The following is a 23,061-nucleotide window of genomic DNA, read 5'->3' on the forward strand; positions in this document are numbered from 1 at the left end:
CGTGAGGCGGGCGCTACAGATGGAACTGGGAATCAAGGTCAGTGAGCTGTCAGCTGCTGAGCCGCCTCTCCAGCCCCTTCCTTCTTTGCCCTCTTCTTAGATGTCGGATTCTGATTTTAAGGCTTTACCTGAGTAGAACTGTGTGTGTGTGTGTGTGTGTGTGTGTGTGTGCACAGGGTGTGTATGTGTACATGTGTGTATTTACCTACAGTCCTCACCATGCTTTACTTAAAATTCTTATCAATCACAAGGATAATTTCAATGTTCCTCTTCGAAAGTGTTTTTTGTTTTTCTTAATCCTTTTCCTTAGCTACTTTGAAGACCTTTTCCATTAGTGTTCTGGTTTAAGTAGGCTTTCCTATTTACACTAGAAAAACAACTATTTTTTTCACCAATAATTTTACTCCTGTTCAGTAAGTTAGTTCTTTAATAACTGAAAAGAAAAATTTTAAAACTTGTTTTAAAAAAGCTAGGACCTTACTTTATATACAGTTTTCTAACTTCCTCCAAAAGTGAAATGAATTGTAGGCTATTTCCCACACAATCTGGCACTCTTAGCGGTTTGCCCAACCCAGTGTCGGTTTTTGTGATTTCCTATTGCTGTAAGTGCTATATAGAATGCCTTCATGTTTACCCCCATGGCATCACTGAATTAACGGAAGCATATCATATAATGGACACAGATCAGATGTCTTCAGAGAACTGGAGATTTCCCGTCGAGGGACCAAAGTAGAGGGTAATATTACAAAATTTATTTGGAAATAAAACAAATGGGTGATTAACAGGTTTACCAACCCCATTTATTAAATGATCTAATTTTCTTTCAAAATTGTGTCTGCTTAGATCACTAGCAACTTAAAAAAAAAACAAACAAACCAAACCATCAAAACATGACAGCTCGCTAGCTCCTGAGACAGGAGGCAGCCCTTTCACTGTGATTCCCAGAGGAATATGAAGCCTTTTGTGACTCCGAGTACTTTGATACTGAACACGTAGACTTTAAAGCATTAAATTCTGTCTATCCTGGAGGCTAATATTACTCAAGACTCTCTCTGTGGAGGAACATCTGCTGACCATTGATTTCTCTGAGGCTCTGAAGAGGGAGCAAGCAGCCCTTCATTTCCTGCTATCCTTTCACATGACACACGCAATAGGGTGACTCGCATGTAAGAACACTGTGGCTTAAAGCTGATACCCAGCCTGGCCACTGGGAAAGAGTGCCTGGGAGACAGGAGCTACGTTGTTTGTTCATGTCGAACATGGACTTGCTTTTCTTTTGAACATAATGCAATGCTAAAAGTAAAACTCTTTTTGAAATGACAGCACAAAGAAAGCGCTGCATGTGCTGAGTGCAGAGCAGCAGCAAACGACCCTCATACTGACTCAGCCGGCTGGCGTGCCAGCCACGACTGGCACGAACCATGCATTTGGAGAAGCATGCTGTGAAACACGATGGTTTCCCAGAGATGCATTTTTCTAATACCAATTCTGTCATATTTATACTGTCTGACTACTAATCTAAATTAAGACTGTCTTTAATAAACTACTTTCTCTACCACATTAGTTACAACAAACAAACACCCTGCTCTTTGGAATGATGCAAACATAAACTGCACAGCCTGCTTCCTATACAAACATGCATTGATAATAGCATATCATTGCTAACGCAGTCAGTGTTGTTAACAAAGCCTTCTCCACAAACAACCTTCTGAAGTACTAAAATCTGAGTGAAATAAATATTCACTTCCCTGGCTACTTTTCTGGGTCCATCTAGAGGCTTCTTCATGAAGTGTAAGTAGCTGCCACTTCTTGCTTACAGCACAGACACTGTGTAAGACTAGTAACCTCGCACGTTATACCTTCGCTTGAATACATAAAAATAAAGTATATCTGGACAGAATATCTTTCCTAAGTCAATCTGTCACTGTTAATATACTTTAAAAACAACAATGTAGTTTCTCTGAGTTTGATTTTTAATGTTCTATGCTTTGTATATATATGATAGTCAGTTGTCAGGTTTTTTTTTTTTTTTTTTTTTTCAGACAATAGTTCATCCATTTAACACAATCAAAGCAGTCAGCCGGGCATCTTGACAGATAACCGCAGCCAAGTTTAACAATCATGGAGATGAAACACACATAGCGCTTGCTTTAGGAGAGGTAATGTTTACTTAGACATCATCAAAGACAACACTGTTTCCATATTCTACAGAAATACAGTAATTTACAGCTGGTTTGGTACATGGCCACATGTTAAAAAAACAATTCTAATGGGAAAAGAAGTGGTTCAACTTATTTCTCTGCCATTTACCACGATTCAATCGGTACATCATTATGTTCTGGCAGACAGCTGCATAGATTAGAATCCTAGGGCTGCTGGTTAATATACATCATTATATAACAAGAATAATGGGAAGCAAACAAGTACGGATATGCAGTAAGCATGCAACTCAAGCTATGTTGAAGAAACAGGACAGACTTTAGTGAAGACTGAAGACTCACTATTCTGCCGTCGGTACTTTACAGCAATCCTAGAGGGATTTTGCATGGCACAGGATTTCTTCTTCAAATAATGCTTGGCAAATTAGATCAGATTGATCCAATTTCTAGAGCAAAGTTAACTTAAAATGAAGGAAAACTTCATTAGATTTCTTTCTAAACAATCCTTAAAGGATCAAAATTTCATGTCCATTTGTCACCTCCAAATTTAAACAGATTCATACTTTGTAGCCTATAAATCTGCATTGCGTCTGCAGCAGCAGCCCCTGGCCACACGTGGAGCCTGAGGGCATGAAACATGGCTGCAGTGGAGGGGCAGCGTGAGTGCAAACCACACATTGAATTGTGAAGACTAATATAAAGGGAGAAAAGGCGCTAGATGGCTCCTTAATTTTGTTACATTGATGAATGTTGAAAGAGTGTTTTACTAGATTAAGTTAAATAAGATATGTTATTAAAAGTTAATTATATGTCTTAAACATTGCTACTAGGAAATTGTAATACCTTTGGGGCTCACATTACATTTCCATTGAACACCCAGCTATCGACAATACATGATATGTTAATCTTAGAATTTACATTTAATCTTAGCCAAAAGTCCAAGTGATAATCTTAGAATTTAGCATAATTTAATCATCCTGGGGTACTAAACCCCAAAATACCACAAGTGTACTTTGCACACACCTTTGTACAAAAGTTTTTCTTATTCCCATCCAGAATATATACTTTAGCTGTAAAGAACGCATGAGTTTTAATCCTTTTAAAACTGTGGGTTGCTATACTAAGAGCTAAAGGAACTTCGATACAGACTGCCATACCAGGCAGAGTGGTATCTACCAGTGAAGACAGCTGTTTCCAGCAAAACAAGCAGTCACACTAATACTTAATGTCTGGGATCTACAGTGTACCGTGATTACACTAATGTGTCCAGTGTTAACTATAGCCCACTGACTGCTCTTTTTGGAAAATCTACAAGCAATGTAAACTAACACCGATGGTGAATTCTGATAGTAGAATATACAGTATCTGAGATCTTTCTCTTCAGTGGAAGTCCCATAGTTTTATAATGTTGAAATAAGCAATTAACTAGCATACAAAGCCTGGAGTTTAGAAAAAGTAATTTCTGTACTTTTGAAAAGTCCTCCTCTTAGTTTTTATAGCAGTATATAAATATTTGGCATACTTAGACACCTTATTTTGTATTGTTTCCAGCTCAGAAACAGTAATGTGATCTAGTCTAGTGTACACCCCATTACTCTTCTAGAACAAAATACAGCAAAAGTACAAAGTGACTACAGCCAATACACGACCATGCACCAGGGAGCTCACCAGAGGCCAAAGCAGAATCACACTTGCACTACACTTGGATCCTCACAGGTTAGGTAGGAATGTCTGTTTCAAAACCGTCTAATCTTTTACATTAGGTCAACTCAGAATAGGTACTCAAACTAAACTACAATGCCATTGATAAAAAAAATTCTTCCTCATGTCAAATATATTCTGAGAAAATTATATGAAGTTACTCAGCCTAAGTTCCCATGATGATCATTATCACCTTTAAGACAATGCAAAGCAACTAGAATTAGAGAGAAATGAAATAAAGTATAAAGTCCTGGATATGCCAATATATAAAGAGCAGCATGGTTCTGCATCTGCTGACACCTTGAGGCATTTATTAAATGTGCCTCTTACAGGGCGATACTGCTCAGACTTCTTCTAACTCTTGTTTTCATGCCATGGTTCTGTTAAATAATATCTTTATTATGTTTCTAAATCCAGCCTAAACAAACAAGTGTAATAATTCATGTCATGGAATAGCATTTTTCACTGTGTAACGTATCACACTACAAATATATTCCTCAGTGAAGAGATGGCAACCGTCTCCGTGGTGAGAGCTAAGTTAGTCTGATGCTAGAGCAATAGCTAAGTACTTATTGACTGAGCTGTTGCTATCTGCACCCCATCTATATCACTTCTGTAACCAACACAAAGCCACCTGCCTTAAATGCATGGCATTGGATGTGAGGACAGACGACTGCTTCTAGGGGATGCTGGAGTGTCCTGGGAGTAGTCGGCACATTGCACCAACCTCACATGTATTATGCATCACTTCACTGCCATCAGCAGAGCATGTGTTGCCTGCTCAGTGCTTTTAGGAAAGTGATTGCTAGGCATGAAATAAAGGCTAAATCCTTAATATTGGAGAAAAACAGAATAACATATAAACATACAAACCACCAAACACATAATCAGTTTTCACAAATATTTAAATGGGTAAATGGCCACATGTCAGTTTCCAACTTTACTGGAGGAGGCTGTCTGTCAAGAAAATTGTCTTAAATTAAAATACTTTGAGCAAATATGAAAATAAAAATTCATTGCATAAAATCTTTTGTGTAAAAAAATCATGTAAGCCTGAGCTCTAGATCTTGGTAGATGTATGTATGTGCATACGCACATGCATGCGCACACACACATTTAGATACTTAAAAAGAACCTCAACTTTGGTTGCAATGTTATACAATTGTGTATCTTGCCTTATATATTTAAACATAATGTATATTTCATATAAAATTGTATAGTTCACCCATATGTGGGCAATGCTAAGATAGAGATATGCTAATCATATTCCTTCTCCAGCATTTATCAGTTCTGATTTGTTAATTTCTCACAATATGCACAGCACTATGTGATATACTGAACCTGTCTGTCTTGCATCTTACACTTGCAGAGAAAAAGAAGTCTTAGGAAGCAAAACAGCTGTCAGTTTGCAAAACAACAGTGACTCTTCTCAATACGATTTTTAAAGGCTGAGAACATCAACTGAAACAAAACATAATCTCCTCCACTTCCCCACGTAGAACCAACACAGATATTCTCTTCTTAGCAACAGTTTTGATAACAGTCTCACTACAACTACAGGACAAGTGGCAAGATGGTCCGTATTAGATTTTGCACACTAATAGCAATCTAATTAGCATATTTTGCCTTTTCTTTTTGGCCACAGAATATAAAATGTTGTTCTAAATTGGTTAAATCTTCTGCACCCTGAGATTAACAACAGACTAATAAACATCAGGGTCAGCTTTGTGGCTCATGCTCTTGTTCAGAAAGCATGACCTATATACAGCTAACATCCTTTGAAGGTCACTGTTTCTTCAGCCAAGCAACTTAACTGCCTTTTCTTTTTAAACCACCAGCCTCTAGTTGTTTCGTGGTGACAGGGATGGCCTGAGAGGGTCAAGATGTAGGGAGCCTGAGAATTCCCCTCCCACCCTAAAGCCACACAGGAGACACTGGTTTATACATCAATTATGAACACAAAATAGAGATGTATTATTCAAGAACTCTCTGCAAAGCACTTTGGAATATTTACTATATATTTTTAAGAAACCATAAAGAAAACTATATGCTATCATGAACTATGACAGGCCTCTCCTCCCCTTCCACACACAAATTCACAAAACTTGAAATTTCATTTGAGTATTTACCTTTTCTTTTGGTATTAGCCAGTCCCATTTTCCCCCTTTTAACTATCCTACCCCCATGTCTGAATTTGGGAGAAAGGCATGTTCTTAGAATAAGGCAAAGGGTCACTTGGGACAACACCTCTGTCTCTCTCTCTCTCTGTCTCTCTCTCTCTCTTGGCAGTTTATCGTGTGCCTGCTTCTCTTCAAGCATAGGCTACACAGCTTTTGTGTCTTCAATTGTGCACACACTGCCCTGTAATTATGATGCCTCTAAAACTCACAATGTTAGCTGTCTGAGAGACAGAGAATTAATTCTAACTCTTGGTGTTCTTGGTAGGGTACAAAAAATTGCCAATTAATGAAATATAAATCAAAAGATCCTACCTTCACCAGTCAGTATATTTCACTGTGACACAATACACTGATAAAATTTCTACACTTTTACTCCCTAAACACAAGAGTTCAGTATAAGATAACCTTGTATCACACATTAAAGTTAGAAAGGCACTCAAGTTAACACAATGTACAGTTATTTTAAAGAAGACATTAGATGACAGTATGTGGAGTTCTTGGGGTAGTTTTTTCTTGCTTACTGCTTCAATGAAACTGAGTTTGCTGAAAATTTCCGGTACCCCACCATGCTTCTCTAATAAGCATGAGCTCATTACAGACTATGTGTGACAGGGGTGGGGGAACAAAGACATTGCTTGCGTTTGCAGTTTCATTTTAGACAAAATTTTTACAGTGTTAAAAAATTTAGAATAAAACATTTAAAATTTAGAATAAAACATTTAAAATTTTTAAGGTAAAATTTTTGAGTAGGAAAATAACAGTAAACCCAAAAAGCTTTTCGGAGGAAGAAAAAGGGGACAGATTATTCACTCTTCATTTTACAGCTGAATCATCCCTAACCCCATTAGGGAGCCAACTGAGAGGCTCCCTCCCTGGTGGTTCTACTCTCAAGTTGCATTTGGCTCATGTCACACACCATCTTGTGCTGAATAAAACTGCAGGACTGACTATCTGTACACACACACACACACACACACACACACACACACACAGAGTGTAAACTGGGAGGAGCTGAACATTACTGAACTAACATTGTCTACCACAGATGCATTCTACAGACCACTGCACATAAACTCAAAAGCTCGCTTCTGCATTGTATGTTACATAGCCCTTATTTGAAACTATAAGTGGCTTCTGGTGATAATCTGTACACATTTACTTCTATGACTGATAATAAATCTGAGCTTGAGCCTCAGCACCAGCAAAAACAAAGAGAAAAGTACTAATGACATGTATAGCTTAAGTTAGAGCTGTGCCATACGAGTAAGAAAGGGTGATGAAAGTCTGGCCCAAAGCTTCTATAGGAAGGCATAAAACCCTTAGGCTTACAAAACGACTCACACAGGCAGGTTCAAGGAGTCCCTACAAGGTCCACAGTTCAAGTTGGGGATCAGGATGATTCCTGCACAAATGCACATCAACAAGTCTCTAAAGGCCAAGAATTATCTCAGCTGATCAGATGTGCCTCTGGTGCTGTATGCAAGATCTGCTCTCCAACACTGTCTAGTGAAAGAAAACAATAATAATCCTATCAAGTGGATCTTATTGACTGAGGATTTTTAGTGTATATAAAGAACAGCTAGGAGAATTCTAGCGCTCCACCTCACAGCTGAGCGGTAACAAATCTAAACAAGGTAATGAAGACAGCAAATCTAAATCTCAATGATTTTTACACATGGGAGCTCTCCTTAAGAACTGCAGAGCTAGCCCACATCACTCACTTATAACTCATTAATTTCCTGATCATTATTCCATCATTTATGAACAAGAACAATCTTTCCCTTCTTCAAAGAGCTAATTAATCATTAATAGATAGTTACTAAGTCCTTTTGATATGCAAGGCATATGAATATAATTGGGCAATACACTTACCAAAATAGACTTTAAAAACAAAGACATGTAGGGCAGGGTTATGGTGAAGATCATGGATCTTACTGCTTGTTGTGTGTCAGTGGTTTTCTTAATCCAGAGGAGTAAAATCAGATGCAATGTGCCAATCAAACTATCTTTTCCTTCTAACAGTAAGATATGTGTTGAAGAATATGACTAAACAAGCCCCTAATAGACATATTTTCTTTTTCTACTGCATGAATTCATTTGGTCAAAGACACAGTAGCTTGCTAGTAAAGGTGAATGCCAAACACTTAGGGGAAAGTTACAGGGAAATCCTAAGTCCTGTGAATGAACACTCAAAAATGCTAATTTCAGAAATAATGTAGCATAGAAAACCCACACAGAAACAGGATCTTTTCGCTATTTGCATTTTTACTACCTACTTCCAACTTTACTAGGAAGATGCAATCACGGTATATTAGAGGACTCTACGGCTTTAGGAAGGTGTGGGCTGAGCCTTAGAAGAAGGCATCTGACACCTAGATGATCAAGATGCTGAATAGGAGATATAAAAAGGCATGAAGCACTATAAAAATTTAGCTGATGTTCATAAGGCATAGCCTATGTTCATGTTCTGACACATACTATATCAAAGATAAGCCCTATTACTTGGGACATAAGACGGATGCTGAGAAGAGAAGGTAAGACTGAGTCGAGATAGGGTGTGGCCACAGGAGCTGCATGTCATTCCTGTCACCTCTCAATCTCAGAGGACCTAAACATCATGTAATGGTTTTTCCTATAGAGGTTCATGTAGAACCTGAGGTATTTAATGATTCAAAATATGCTTTGTATATAGTAGGTTGTGGAATTATGTTCAGAATGGCAAATATATTATCATCTAAATAATAAAGGTAGTAAAAACAACTTTGCCCCCAAAGAGTAAGAAAGATCTATCTCCTGGGGCCAGTAGAAAATTTTCTTCATGGTTTCCTAAGTGTCACCCAGCCAAGCAGTCTGCCACCCAATAAGACCATGATGCCCAAGTAAAAGTCTGTTCTTTTCTCTTAATGCAGTATGTCTAACTCAAGTACAAGAGTCCACCAGAGCAAGGAAGGAGGGGTTTGCCTTTCCTTCTGTCCCTCCACCTGCAATGCACATAACCAAGCTTGAGAAAGGAGAGCACGCCAAACATGATGGCTTGGCTTATTTCTGCAATCACAGCTTGCATTTTGCACATACACAGGATCCGAGCTAGCTAGTGTTATGTCAATCTGATCCTAGCTAGAGTCATCTGAGACGTGAGAACCTCAATTGAGACAGTGCTCCAGAAGATCCTGCTGTAAACAAGCCTATAGTGGATTAATTAGGCATTGACGAGAGAGGGCCCAGATTGCTGTAAGTGGTGTCACCCCTTGGGCTCCTAACAAGAAAACTGTACAAGCAAGCCATAGAGCAAGACAGTAAGCAGCACTCCTCTATGGCCACTGCCCCAGCTCCTGGTCACGGCATTTCATTACAGCAATAGGAACCCTAACCAAGACAGCCATGAAAAGGGAATTTGAGAGGGACACCTTTTACTCATACTCCCTGTGTTTATAGATAGGTATTAAGCTATTATAACAGTAATAATAGCTTCTGTTGGCATCCCTGAAAAAAAAGAACATGAGAAAAAAATATGGGCCAGTGAGTGATGGAAAGTAGGGAATGGACTGGCAAGGTAAGAGAAGGCGTACACACAGAGGAATCACGGCTCATCTGAAGGGGTGGATGTCAGAAGAAAGGAGACTGGACCCATTCCCACCCAACTTCTCCAGCCTTGAGAGCACAGCCCTTGTTGCTGAGACAGAGCTACAGTGTGGACTTTGGTACTTATCCCTGATGAATTCAGTATCAAAGAGCGGTGTTTCATTTGAAAAGTAAAAACTGAACTAAATGCTCAAAACCCGTCTTCCTCCCTAGATTTTTGCCAGTCAACTCTGACTAGCCACTTGACAAAAAACCTTGCAGTTTATCCAGTATAACCTCAGTAATTCTTTATTTACTTCTTTAAAAAAAAAAAAAAAAAAGCTTTACAGGACTACATTTCTATGTCCCACTTTCATGAGTGACTTTAGAAGGAAAAAAATTAGTAATAACTAAAAATGGCATTTGTGGGTTTTTTTTAAAAAAGAATTTATTTTATAAGGGCTGACTTGCTGTTTTGGCATATACCAAATGTGAGGTAAAAACAATCTATCAAAACTAGTAATAAAAATAATTTTTCAGTACTACAATTACATAAACTCTTAAATTAGTTTAGTTTCTTTTAAATAATCATTTAAAAAATAGATTACATTGGAAGCAATTTTTTTTTTTTTATATATAAATTCCAACCCTCCTGGCTTTGGTTCTGAGTGGATAACGGGAGAACACGCTTGAGAGGGAAGTGGCTGACGTCCTCACATCCACCCGTGTAGCCATTGTGTTCTCAGAACTGCAGTCAGCGCAAGTGCTTCTGCGAATGTATTAATATTCTTTAGCTGAACTGCAAAATAAATGTTCAATGTTTAAAGAAACTATCTATGTAGCAACTGAACAGAGGTGGGCAAAGTATGTAAGCCAATCTCAAGAGACAAATGAGAAGCCCAAGGATGGACCTAGAGAGCCATGGGTCAAAGAGGAAAAAAAAAAAGAATTAAGACTCTATTTAGTAGGAAGGAACTATACGATTATCTCATACCCAAAGGAATGCCGGCTCTTAACAAAATAAATAAAACCAAAGGTTTCTTATAGACTTTTAAGCTACAGATGAAGAATACAGCTAGCCAGTCAGTCCATGCAACTATGGCACTGAGAAAAAAAGCAATATTGCACTAAAGGGAATTTCTTAGGATGAATCACCCCTTTCACTGACTCAGAGTCACCAGCCATTTCCTGTATGCATTGGCATACCTGACTTGCTCTACGTTCCGACAAGTGGACAATACTTGATCAATAAACCTGTGCTCCATCTCCAGGCCTAGGGAGTCTGGAGCTGGGGTCCGCTTCAGGCGCTTGGTTTCCTGGGAATAGCCTTGCTTGCTAGAGTCACTCAGTCCATCCACTTCCATTGCCTGAGATAGTTGAGGGCTTGTTGGAATCTGGAGCGAGTCATTCAAAGCGCCCCCAGAGCAGTCTGCAGGTGACAGGTGAGTCACGTTGGGAGGGAGCCTGCCATTTAAGTGATGCTGAAGGTAGAAAATGTGCCGCCTGCAATGGGGGTGGGGTGGGAGAAAGAAAATCATGACAAAACTCAAAATTCTCAGGTGAAAGAAGGTGATTACTAATAAACAGTATTAGCTCACACCCATTTCACAATCCACAACTGTCTGCAGGAAAAGAAACTGACGGAGATCTCAGGATCTCCCCCCTTGCCCAGGCTGGTGCGTGAGGAAACTGCACTGCTCTAAGGGCGTTTCAATAAGCATTCACTTGGATCACTGAGTTTTAGTTCTAACTCTAACATGAAGTAGAAACAGTCCAGGCTCAATATTCACCATACATTATTATATAAAACAAAATACCAACGTGATTTAGAATCTTACAAGTAATTAAAAACAAGGTAGAGCAGACAGTTCCTCCGGATACAGATGGGTTCATGACCTCTACCTAGTCCTTTCTGAGGATATCTCTGCTGCACTTGTTCCTTTGTTTGTTTATGCACAAGTGTGTGTGTGTGAAAGAGAGATGTGTGTGTGTGTGTGTGTGTGTGTGTGTGTGTGTGTGTGAGAGAGAGAGAGAGAGAGAGAGAGGTGTGGATACAGGAGTCAGTTTTCTCTCTCCACCATGTCCCGTGTTTTCAGTTAAGGGAGAGAACTTACGGCATCAGGCTAGTTGGCAAGCACCCTTACTTGCTGAACTGGCCCACCAGTCCCTAGTCTTTTTTTAAAACTAGACTACACCCACGGTGTCTTATTGAAGATTTCTCCTAAACTTCCACTTTAGTCTTACTTATCAGTGTTCAGCAGAGGTGTGCTGGGTTCTGAGCAAAGCACATAAAAGATACTATTCCTATTTTCAATCAAGGGACAGTCTGGAATTGCTTATTAAAATGAAAACCTGCTCTGCATAATACCCAAACAGCTTTCCCAGGGTGCACACCTGCTACACAAACTACGACGTGACATATGACAGGTTCTAAGCTGTCACACCTCGTCATTCATTCAAGGGCTAAGGCCTTAAATATCAGCATTTTAAGTTGAGGTCTTGCTATTGGGATGAGGAAATACAGCAGAACAGCAAAGTCTCTAAACAAGAGCCTCATGTCCTGTCTTCCTTAAAACCCTACAACCAGAGTGCTTTGCTGTGAAAAGACCATTGTCTACTCTTGAACATTCTAAAAAATGAAAGATAACTTCTGCCTTCTAAATGTACTTGGTATGGATTAGCAGCTAACAGACTAAGCAGCCATGAGCAAGAGTAGACTGGAGAAAGGTGTGGGGTCTCAGCTGACTTAGGAACTACAGTTTTTACAATCCTTTTCCTTGACTAGCAAAGACAAGTCTTTTGTTCTAAGCTGACTCCTATGACCTGAAGCAGACTTTGGATTTGTAAAGATTGAGATACTTCCAAATAAAGATCCAAGTAACTGGAGCAATGTGTTAGCTCCCCTGGACCTCATTCCAACATGAACTTTATAATATCAAATATACTCAAAATCCAGGTTAATAAAATGGCTGGCTGTTCTATTTGTTATTATACTTAATTAATTGGAAGATCATTAGAGTAGGGCAAAGATAAAGCTTACCTTCTATCCCACGATCTAATCATTACTCTCAATCCTACCTACATCAAAATGATCTGGAAGATTTTACTTTTCTTAAAAACACATGGTAGGTAGCATTCTATCCAGGACATGCTAATGTCAGGATCTTCAAAGAGTTATGAAACATTTTTATGTTTTCTATGCTATGTTGGAAGTAATGTAGGGCACTCTGCTCTGTAGTTAGGGGTGAACCTAAACCACAGGCAGAGATGTGAGAAACCTCGAATTAACAAGGACAATGGTGATGAGATGATGACCAAAAGCCCTTCCTCATTCAACCAGGAAAACTATGGATGACCACATTTACGGACGACCACATTTACATACACAGACAGAAGTCAGATACATTAGGTTCTGCAGTTTCATACGGACACACCTAGTTAATCACAAGAAACGGGTTTTCTCTCTCTTACCTGTGACACCAAAGGGTTTCATGTCCTGGATAGGAATCAATGAGATCTGTGCAGAATTCCACCTCTTCTTCTAGAAGCTGGGCAAGATTCACACTTGGCTCCTCTGTTGAGGCTGCCGCTGCTTCATCTTTTGGCTCACTTTTCAAAGAGTTGTGCTGCGGTACAGCACTGTCTATCGTAGTCTGGCTAATCAATGACTTTAGCAAGAACTGGCGATAGTGAAATCCACTGTGGTCTGAGACATGCATGGACGCCCAGTGTTTAGTAGAAGACAGTTCATCAAGAAGGATCTTGTAGGAAGAAAAAGGGACGTGAGAAGGACATTCACAAAGGCTTTTCCTTTCTCCTCAACAATGGACAAAGCCTGCATGATGCTCTCTGGGAAGCAGAATGCAGCTAAGTTAACCAGCTAACTTCCCTCTTACTTTATAAAGCAAAAAAGGATTCTTTGTTTGTTTGTTTGTTTTTATTTTTGAGCACAGAGTTTACAGACTCATTATTCTTTGCCTTCATTACCACACTGTGGATAACCATCACCACCACCGAAAACCAAAAACTTGACCTGCTTCATTCCTGGTTCCAGGCGACGGTTTTCCGGTACTGACTGGTCTTTCCCCACATCTCACTTATCTTTTCCTTGGCAGAAGTAATCTTTCCCTCGGAACCTTCACAGTACTTGTACATTTTCACATAAACAACAGTTGCAGGTGTCTTTATTATCACTGAATTGTAAGGATGTTTCATTTTTAATATAACAACAAATTGGTAGAGGGTATTTATCAGTCCAATTGATGTTTCCATTCTCTTCTGTTCATTAGCATCAGAGTAGATTACAAAGACTTGATGAATGAACGAGAAATTTAATAAAGCCAGGGGCAAGTATAAAGGACTATGATTACTGACCTATATGGGCAAAGTATACAGTTAAATGTTTTTCATATCTTCTTTAAGGTGTTTTTTTTTTTTTTAATTGTACTTTTGATAACACAGGACCAGTCTGGTGTCAGAGTCCAGGCTGGCCTAAAACACAATCTTTCTGCCTTAGGCTTTTGAGGGCTGGATCCTTAAGTTCTGATGGGTTCCATCATAGCCACTACATTCATTTACAAAGCTATAGCTGACAAGTCTCCAAGAAAAACATTTGGCAAACCTACAGCCATTTCTACTTGAGCCTCTATCTGAAAAATATCATTAAGGCTATTATTATTTGTAAGATTCAGCCCAGTGTCTACAGGACAGTGAGTCGTCTTTAAAAGCTTTTTTTTCTTTTAGTGTGGCTTCTCAATATAGAATGATAGTCCCATGGCTATCTAAACTGAATGTATATAACATGAAAAACTTTAAGATTATTTATGACTAGATATTTTTCTATTTTAAAAAAGATTTAATTTACTGTTTAATTTTGAGGCAAGTACAGTACATAGATGAAAGTTTTTCAATAAAACCAATTTAGTTATTTTAAAACATTCTTCAGTGGGCTGGGGAGATGGCTCAGTTGGTGAAGCACTTGCCACACATGCATGAGGACCTGAGGACAGACTCCCTGTTAGGAGGGTAAAGGCAGGAGGAGCACAGAGGCTTGCTGACCAGTTAAGACTGGACACTTCAGGCCCAGTGTGAGACTTATCTCAGAAAGGTGGGGGCTGGGTAGATGTCTCAATGGAAAAGCATTTGTTCCATGAGCATGATGACCTGAGTTCAAACTCCCAGTGTCTGTAAGAAAGCCAGGCATGCCTGCATATGCCTGTAATAGGTAGATGCCAAGAACTCACTGGCTGGCCAGCTAGCCAGAAGGGTAAGTTTCTGGTCCAGTGAGAGATCCTGTAGGAAGGTAATTAAGAAAAAGAGCAATAGACAAAGCTGCTTGCCTGTTTGCTCTGGTGCACACAGGCATGCGTGCAAATAAAATGAGGGGGGGAATTGATGGGGTGGGGGAAAGCCCCCCAAATCAACCTCTGGCCTCTACATATACACATGTGCACAAATATTTCCCAGCTGGAGACTTCTTAAGGAAAACAAACCCTATGCTATTCTTCTCTCTATGTTTAAGAATGCATATCAAATCATAAAACAAACCAGAAATTTCAGAGCATTTTCTTATTTTAGGGTCCCTTTTTTCCCCTAGAATAAAATGCTATATAGGTAATTATTTAAAAGCAAAGACAGCAATTACTTTTAGATGACTTTAAAAACACTGAAGAATGGCTTCAATGTCAGGTGCTGACAAGATGAGTGCCTTTGTAGACTATATCTTAAGTGTCCCTACTCTTTTCCAACTTCCATGTAAAAAGAATATATAAACATAGCAGCAGGCTATAGAACAGAGGAATTGATTGGCCTAGAACAAAGTATGACAACACCCATGCCAGCGCTTGTTCGCTTTTCTAGAAAGTTTTCCTCTGATTACAGAAGTGATTATACTGGTTAGGTTTTTGTCAATGTGATACAAACTAGAGCATTTAAGAAGAATGAATCTTAATTAAGGAAATTCCTCCATAGCACTTGTCTTGATTAATGACTGACGTTGGAGGTTCCATCCCATAGGAAGCAGTACCACTTTGGGCAAGTGGTCCTGGGTGGTTTAAGAAAACAGGCTGAGTAGCAGCGCCTCCTCGGCGTCTGCCTGAGTTCCTGCCCTGACTTCATTTGGTGATAGAGTATGACCTGAGAGTTTTACGATGAAATAAACTAAACTTAAACTAAGACAGTGGTTAAAAAATGATCATTATAGAAACAGTAATGACAAGGAACAATTTAAAAAACACATCGCACATTAATCCACTGGGAGATAACTTTTGAACTGATTCTATTCTGCTTAAATTTTAAGTGCATTAGTGATGGCTAATCTTCACTGTCAACTTAGTTGGCTCTACAATCAGTGTGGAATAGACTTCTGGGTACGACTGCGTGGGTACTGCTACAATGATTAGCAAAGGGCAGACCCATACTCAATGCTGAGAAGTGGCATTCACCTGGTTCTATTGCTGACTGAGAACTCAGTGTGGCCAGCTGCCTCATGTTCCTTCTGCCATGATGGACATGCCCCCTCAAAACTGTAAGTCAAAACCCCCCTCCCACATGTTTCTTCTTGTAGCTGTTTAGTCACAGTAACAAGAGTGATCAAGAGGACAGTGCTACCGCAATGAACATTCTGCAGCAGCACCTTTCACTATCACCCAGCAGTTCACCCTCAAGATGAGCATTTGACTATTTCCTTATTTCTACTCACATGTGAGTAACCATGTGCATATCTAATCTCCTATTCAGGAAGATAAATTGTAGAGCCTTTCAAGAGGGCATGTAATACTGTGTCATCAGTCTTAAAAAGTTATCTTTGTTGCTGGAGTTCAGCCTGGCACCAATACCTTGATGAAAGCAGCGATGTTCTTTGGCAATTCTTCTGTCTACAATTCTGTTTTTCTAAGACCAGTAGACGATGCTTTTGCATTGGTTCTCCTTGCAACTCTGCTGGTCTTCATTGGGTTTTGTCTTTGCTGACTACACTCTTGCATTGGTTTGCCTTGCTTTCTTCACTGATCTTTGTTTGTTGTGACTTTGTATAGAGAAAGACACCAAAGAACATCTGGTGGTATTCCAGCTGCTTCGTGTGGCTACCCAGGACTCCGGTGCTGATCAGCAGAGCCTCCCCGTGTCTTCTGGATGAGCTGCTGCTATGATTTGTGTTTGGTGACTAGACTGGACTGCACTGCTGATTGGTGTTTGGTGTTTTGCTAGTGGGCTGGACTCCTGACAAAGAAGATTGGAATCACCCCAAAGAATTATTTCTAAATGGTCCACAACATCCATTTCTTATGGATCTTTCTTTCCCCCTACTTCTGGTAGGTGGTAGGCTAGAAGGGAGGATGGGATGTTAAAGAAGCATAATTAAAGTAGGTTTTGAAAAATCTAAGTCTACAAGTAATTGATTAAAAATGCATACACTTGTGATATACAGTATAATCATAAGTGTGTATACATTGAGGGATTATAAAAACCAAGCTAATTACTTCAGTTATCATTGCTCTTATCATGAGACTATTTAAGATATTCCTGCCGCAAGCTTTAGCTATATACAGGAGATATTATTCTTTTAAAATGTATTGATTTTTGTGTCTGAGTGTTTTGTTTGTATGTATGTATCTTATGCCTGTGGAGGTCAGAAGAGGGTGTCAAATCCCTAGGAATTAGTGTTAAAAGCCACCATATGGGTACTGAGAAACAAACTCCAGTCCTCTGTTAGAACAGTGAGTGCTCTTAACCCCTGAGCGATCACTAAGCAACCGCTTCATGCCCTACATATAATATAATTCTGGACACTAAGTGGTATGAGGTCTTTAGGGCCTATTCATTCCATGTAAGTAAACTCTCCTTTCTTTCTTTATCACTTCCTCTACTTTTCTAACTATTGTTTTACTTGGTTTCCAATGAATTCAAACTTTTTTAGATTCCACATAAAAGTGAGATTATACTTTTACATGGTTTATTTTTACCTAGCATACATCCTCCAGGTCTCTATTTTCTTCTCAGATTTTAAAAATCTATTTTAGTTCAGTTTATACCTAAAAAAAAAAAAAAACCTAACTTAATTATTTTCTAAAAAGTCAATCCAAATATTACCAGTTGTCACAAACTGAGTAAAAATTCTTTTTTCTATGTAGCATGTCATACTTAACATTAATGGAATCTTCACATAATTATTTCTGGAGTTTACATATTTTTATCATTACCTAGTCTATTTTTTTTAAAAAGTCCTGTCTTTTAATTACTTAACATAATTAAATACCTAATGCCATAGTGTCTGTTTAATTTTTTAGCTGTTTTTAAGCTTTTCTTTTCTAATCAAAGTTATAAACATCTATTTTGGCATATTCAGAACAGTGTTAACATTATTTGCTGATTTCAAATATTTTTACATACACACACCTGCAGAAAAATCCTTCCCCCCCCCACCCCCCCAATACGAGGGGAATAAATTCTCATCCCTCAACTAGTCTCAGGCACTCAGTCTTTGACTATCTGAATTCATCGGGGAAATGATCACACACAAGGTCTGATTTTTTTTTTTTTTTTTTTTTTGGTTTGGTTTTTTTGTTTGTTTTTCGAGACAGGGTTTCTCTGTATAGCCCTGGCTGTCCTGGAACTCATTTTGTAGACCAGGCTGGCCTCCAACTCAGAAATCCGCCTGCTTCTGCCTCCCAAGTGCTGGGATTAAAGGCGTGCGCCACCACCGCCTGGCACATGGTCTGATTTTGAATCTGGTTACTTTTAATCACATTTTCAGATTCACTTACATCACACAGTGTTCCAGTAATTCATTCCTTTAGTATGGGCAACAGTCCATTTTACTAAGATATGTCACCTCGAGCTTTCCTTTTCTCACGGGATATGCATTGAGTTGTCATAGTCTGGGGCTATGGACACCCTTACTCATATGTGGTTTAGTATGAACACACCTATGGTTTTCCAGAGGCATAAAGAACCATCTTTTTCTACCAAGTTTTCTACTGGTTTTAGCTATACCTGATCCCTCCCATATACAGCAATTCTACAGTTTTCTCTCTTTTTAATGGTAAGCTGTTTTCCATAGTTGATGGCCCCAGATTCTATTCCTACCAGCCATAATAAGGACCCCCTTTCTGAATCCTTACTGACAGTTGCTGCTGTCTGCCATTACTATTGCCATTCTAGATGGTTTGAGACAGTGTTTCACTCGCTATGGTTATGATTTGAATGTCTCTCCTGTTAATGATGACAATGTCTTTTGTGTCTTTATTAGACATTTGTACATTTCTATTTTTTTCAAATGGAATGATAGTCAATCTTTAGTTGGCTAGTCACAATAGATTTTGCTTATCTATATCATACTCCTCAACCTCAAAAATAATCTGTAACATTTATAAAAATGTGTTTATTGAAACATTGAAACATGCCGGGCAGTGGTGGTGCACGCCTTTAATTCTAGCTTTTGGGAGGCAGAGGCAGGCAGATTTCTGAGTTCAGGGCCAGCCTGGTCTACAGAGTGAGTTTCAGGACAGTCAGGGCTACACAGAGAAATCCTGTCTCAAAAAAAAAAACAAACAAAAAACAACAAAAAAAACCAAACAAACAAAAAATAAAACAGAAACCAAACAAACAAAAACATAGAAACATAAAACATAAAATAAAATGCCATGTGTCTACTCCACAGCACCATTAGTCACCATTACTCTCTAGTCTTTCTTCATGACTAAAACAAACACACAAACCAAACCATAACAGCACTATCTGTCTATATAAACACGTGGTGACCATTTACGACCATTTACAACATCCCAGCCACTGTCCAACCACTCAAAAGAATTTGTTGTTTTATTAAAACACTAATGTACTAAAACTATGTAAAGTCTACACTATATTTAGTTTTATTCCAATAACCTACTATAAACATTTTTCTTTAAGTCTTTAATAAAGAATGATCCTTAGTAGACTAAAACACTCCAGTTTGTGATGGACTGTAATGTTAACGGATTCCTCACTTCAGAGGGCATGCCTTTCTAATGTTTTACAATTGTAAATGCTACTTTTATATATCAAACCTTGTATTTAATAGCCAGCACTGAGTACTAAGTAACAACACTATGACAATCAGTAGTCCGTGGGACAGTTGTTGAGGAATTAACATTACACTCTTTTCAGGGGCAGGAAAGTGAGAAGCTGGGGAGCTTTCTTGAGGCTACGGAGCAAATTGGTAGAACAGCTAGAATACAAATTAGGTCTGTATGCCACAAAGAGGCACCTTTAACTATGCCGTACACTGTCTCTGTCATTGTTTTATTAAGAGAGACGAAGTCCATGAACAGAAATGCTCTGACTCATCATCTCACGAGTACTGGATATCTAGCACGGCAAGATACTATTACTTTCTACTCTTGCAGTACTGCTAGCTCGTGTATATGTCCTTTGTTTGTAAATGTTTTTACCCTTGTTTTGCAGTCCGAGAGTTTGAATCTGGTGCTGTACTACCCAGCTACATCTTCTCGAATCTACTCACGTCTATTCTGAGATGACACTTCACTAAGTTGCCCATCCCCAGTGACTGAGCTCACTATGTAGCCCTGATTCCATTCTGCTTGTGCTCCTCCTGCCTCCCATTTGAGTAGCTGTGATCCCAAGTGTGTGCCACCACACTCAGACTGAAATGCACTTCTCAGTTGCTCTAGACAACGGGTACTTTTGTTAACTACTACTTCTCAGAGATAAAGCACAAAACCCAGAACCTTAGAACAACAGAAACAGTCTTTAAAAAAAATTCAGTACATTTTACTGAAACAAGCAAAGAGCACACAAGGCTAGTGGTGCGGAGTCAGTGACAGGAAGCACAGCAAGTCCTCCTGAAGCCAAGGAAGTGGACAAGATGTGAGCACAGCACAGAAGTAGATCCAGGGAGCTGGGACAAAATCTCATCAGTGAGCTATGTATTTACCATAAGATGGTCTCAAATGAGCAAGAATTTCTCCTTGGTGCATTGCTTCTGATGTTATGAGAATGGGCCCTGAAAGGGTCCAGGACTAGCAGGCAAGTCTCCTGTCACATTTTATCACACTGACCTTTCAGTCCCAATTCACCCCCCCAGGCCCAACCCCACTATCATGCTATAGAGCAGAAATAAAGAACTGCAGTAATCAGTATCCCTGACATTAACCACGTGACCTGTGCATCTCTACTCCCACGAAGCTGCTGTTTCTAGTGAACCATTTCTGCTGTTTCCAACTGGACTCAGAGCTCCCCAGACTCTCCAAGAGTTATGCTACTTTCTAACTGTCGGGTGGCTCTCTCCAGTAGAGTTCATCTGGTAGACAGTACCAGTCTAGTGCCAGCAGCTGGGAATGATAACCTGCACTAAGCCGGGGAAGCCCGCTGCAGCTCATCTCACCTAATCTTTTTATTGGTAGGAGGACCTGTGTGAGAAAGAAACCTGTGTGAAAGAAACCCAGAATATTCGGCATACTAGCTCAAGCAATCCTCACACTAACATCAAGATAGACAGTAGTCTTCATTTTAAAATTAAATCTCAAAGGATTACTTTCCTTGTCCCTACAATATGAGCCAGGCTGATGCAATGCTAAGAGTGTCTGCTCTGTCTGCTCCTTTGGGTAGCTCCCTCCTGAAACTCACAGCCATGAACAGAGATGGAGAGGTCTACTCCCCTCTGTTGGCTTAAATTCTCTTGGAAGTAAAAACTATATTTACCCTGAAAGACTAGGAGATGAGGAAAAGGGAACTTGGAAGAGAGACCAGAGCTAGTGAACCACAACTACAGGCAGCTCTCTTGGAGCGCACCGACCTTCAACTGCACCTCTTTCAACTGCCCCAACCCCGGGAGGCTGTTAGAAAAGAACCGTATATTGTTATGGAATCCTAATACCATAAACAACAAACGAAAAATGGAGATGCCTCTGTAACAGAAAAGGGAACAAAGGGGCTCTCATTCTGACTGATGAGTACTAAATGTTCTAGATGACCCAAGTATAGCTAAGTCTAAGCCTCAAAATACTCCAGAGACTTCCATCTCCCCATCTCTAAAGGGAAGAAACAATGCTGTGAGAGGTGAGAGCTACACTGGTCCTCTGGAGAGCACCTATATGCGGAGATGCCCCCTGATCCTGACACCACAGGACTGCAGAGGCCTTGGCCACCCACGTGACCGATAGGCTTCTTTCCAAGTCTGTCCCTGCTCTCTCCTTTCCTTTCTGAGAGCAAAGGATATGAATATGACTCTACTATTTCAGCTCCTTGACAGGTGTCCAGAGAACACCATGATATAATTTCAATTCTCAGTAATTTAATAATCTTAGTGAGTTGTATTGACCCCTTACGTTGGGTTCTTTATGCCTTTAGTCTACCAACATATTTCCTTCACCAGTGTCTCAAGCTGTACCAGTGGGAGATGCCAACCCTTCTGTAATTATGAGGATTTCTCTGGAAACCACAACCGCCTTGACCCTCTGGGGCTGCTGGAACATTACTTTGAGGGGTAAATTACTACCGAGACTTAAAGGGTGGATGGGCAGCATTGCCTATGGAGAATGAATAACAGTTCTACCTTCAGATCCAGCTTGGCCACGCTCTGTAAAACCCAGATGCGATGGGACCAGGCATTGTAGTTGCTGGGGTATCTCCCTGCTGCTTCACTGCAGACTTCCATCTCTTCCTGTATTATCCGCTGTGTCCTCTCTGCAGGAACTGCACCTAAGCTTCCTTTGGCCACAGAGGAGGGCAGGGACGTTTCCTGACTTAACTGCTGCAGCACCCAGCGCCTATTAATATAGCACAGGGGAAAGAAGAGGGAAGAACATGGGTGAGAGAGGAAAACAATCATTTCCCTTGATTCTAGTTTCAATGTGCAGGTAAGACAAACAATCTATAAGCTCAGCTATGGGGCTATCAAGGGGCTGCTGCTACTGTGCTATGGAGTGTAAGTCAACTTAACAGTGTGTGAGGGATGGGGCTGCCATTCACAGTCACATCTCTGACCCATAATTATTCCTGTCTGAAAGAATTACAGGGATGGAAATGGAGAGGAGCCTGAGGAAGAGAAGGTCTAGCGACAGGCCCAAAGTGGAATCCAGCTCAAGGGGAGGTCCCAAGGCCTGACACCATTACTGAGGCTATGGGGTATGCCTCCACAAAAAGGGATCTATCATGACTGTCCTCTGAATAACCCAACAAGCAGCTGAAAGAGTCAGATGCAGATATTTGCAACCAACCAATAGAAAGAAGCAGCTGACCCTTGTTGTTGAATTAGGGAAAGGCTGAAAGAAGCTGAGGAGAAGGGTGATCCTGCAGGAGGACCAGCAGTCTTAATTAATCTGGATCCCGAAACAGACAGCATACACCAGCTGATATGAAGCCCCCAACACACATACAGTAGAGGACTTCCGGGTTTGTGTTCATTCAGAGATGAAGTACCTAACCCTCAAGAGACTGGAGGCCCCAGGGAGTTTCGAGGT

At 39.9% G+C, this 23,061-nt stretch overlaps 1 protein-coding gene across 1 annotated transcript in view; it reads right to left on the reverse strand.

The window, feature by feature from the left end:
• Positions 1-2,149: 2,149 nt before the first annotated feature.
• Positions 2,150-23,061, reverse strand: part of Ptar1 (protein prenyltransferase alpha subunit repeat containing 1) — a 42,014-nt gene continuing 21,102 nt past the window's right edge. The window contains exons 5-7 of the mRNA XM_021152152.3: positions 22,155-22,368; positions 13,073-13,362; positions 2,150-11,104 (exon numbers count right to left, since the gene is read on the reverse strand). Of these exons, the coding sequence (XP_021007811.1) occupies positions 10,762-11,104; positions 13,073-13,362; positions 22,155-22,368 (847 nt within the window). The 3' untranslated portion in view covers positions 2,150-10,761. The remainder of the gene's footprint in view (positions 11,105-13,072; positions 13,363-22,154; positions 22,369-23,061) is intronic.

The sequence above is a fragment of the Mus caroli genome, unplaced genomic scaffold, assembly GCF_978045245.1.
Source record: "Mus caroli unplaced genomic scaffold, Mus_caroli_1 scaffold_20, whole genome shotgun sequence".
In the NCBI taxonomy this organism is placed as follows: Eukaryota; Metazoa; Chordata; class Mammalia; order Rodentia; family Muridae; genus Mus; species Mus caroli.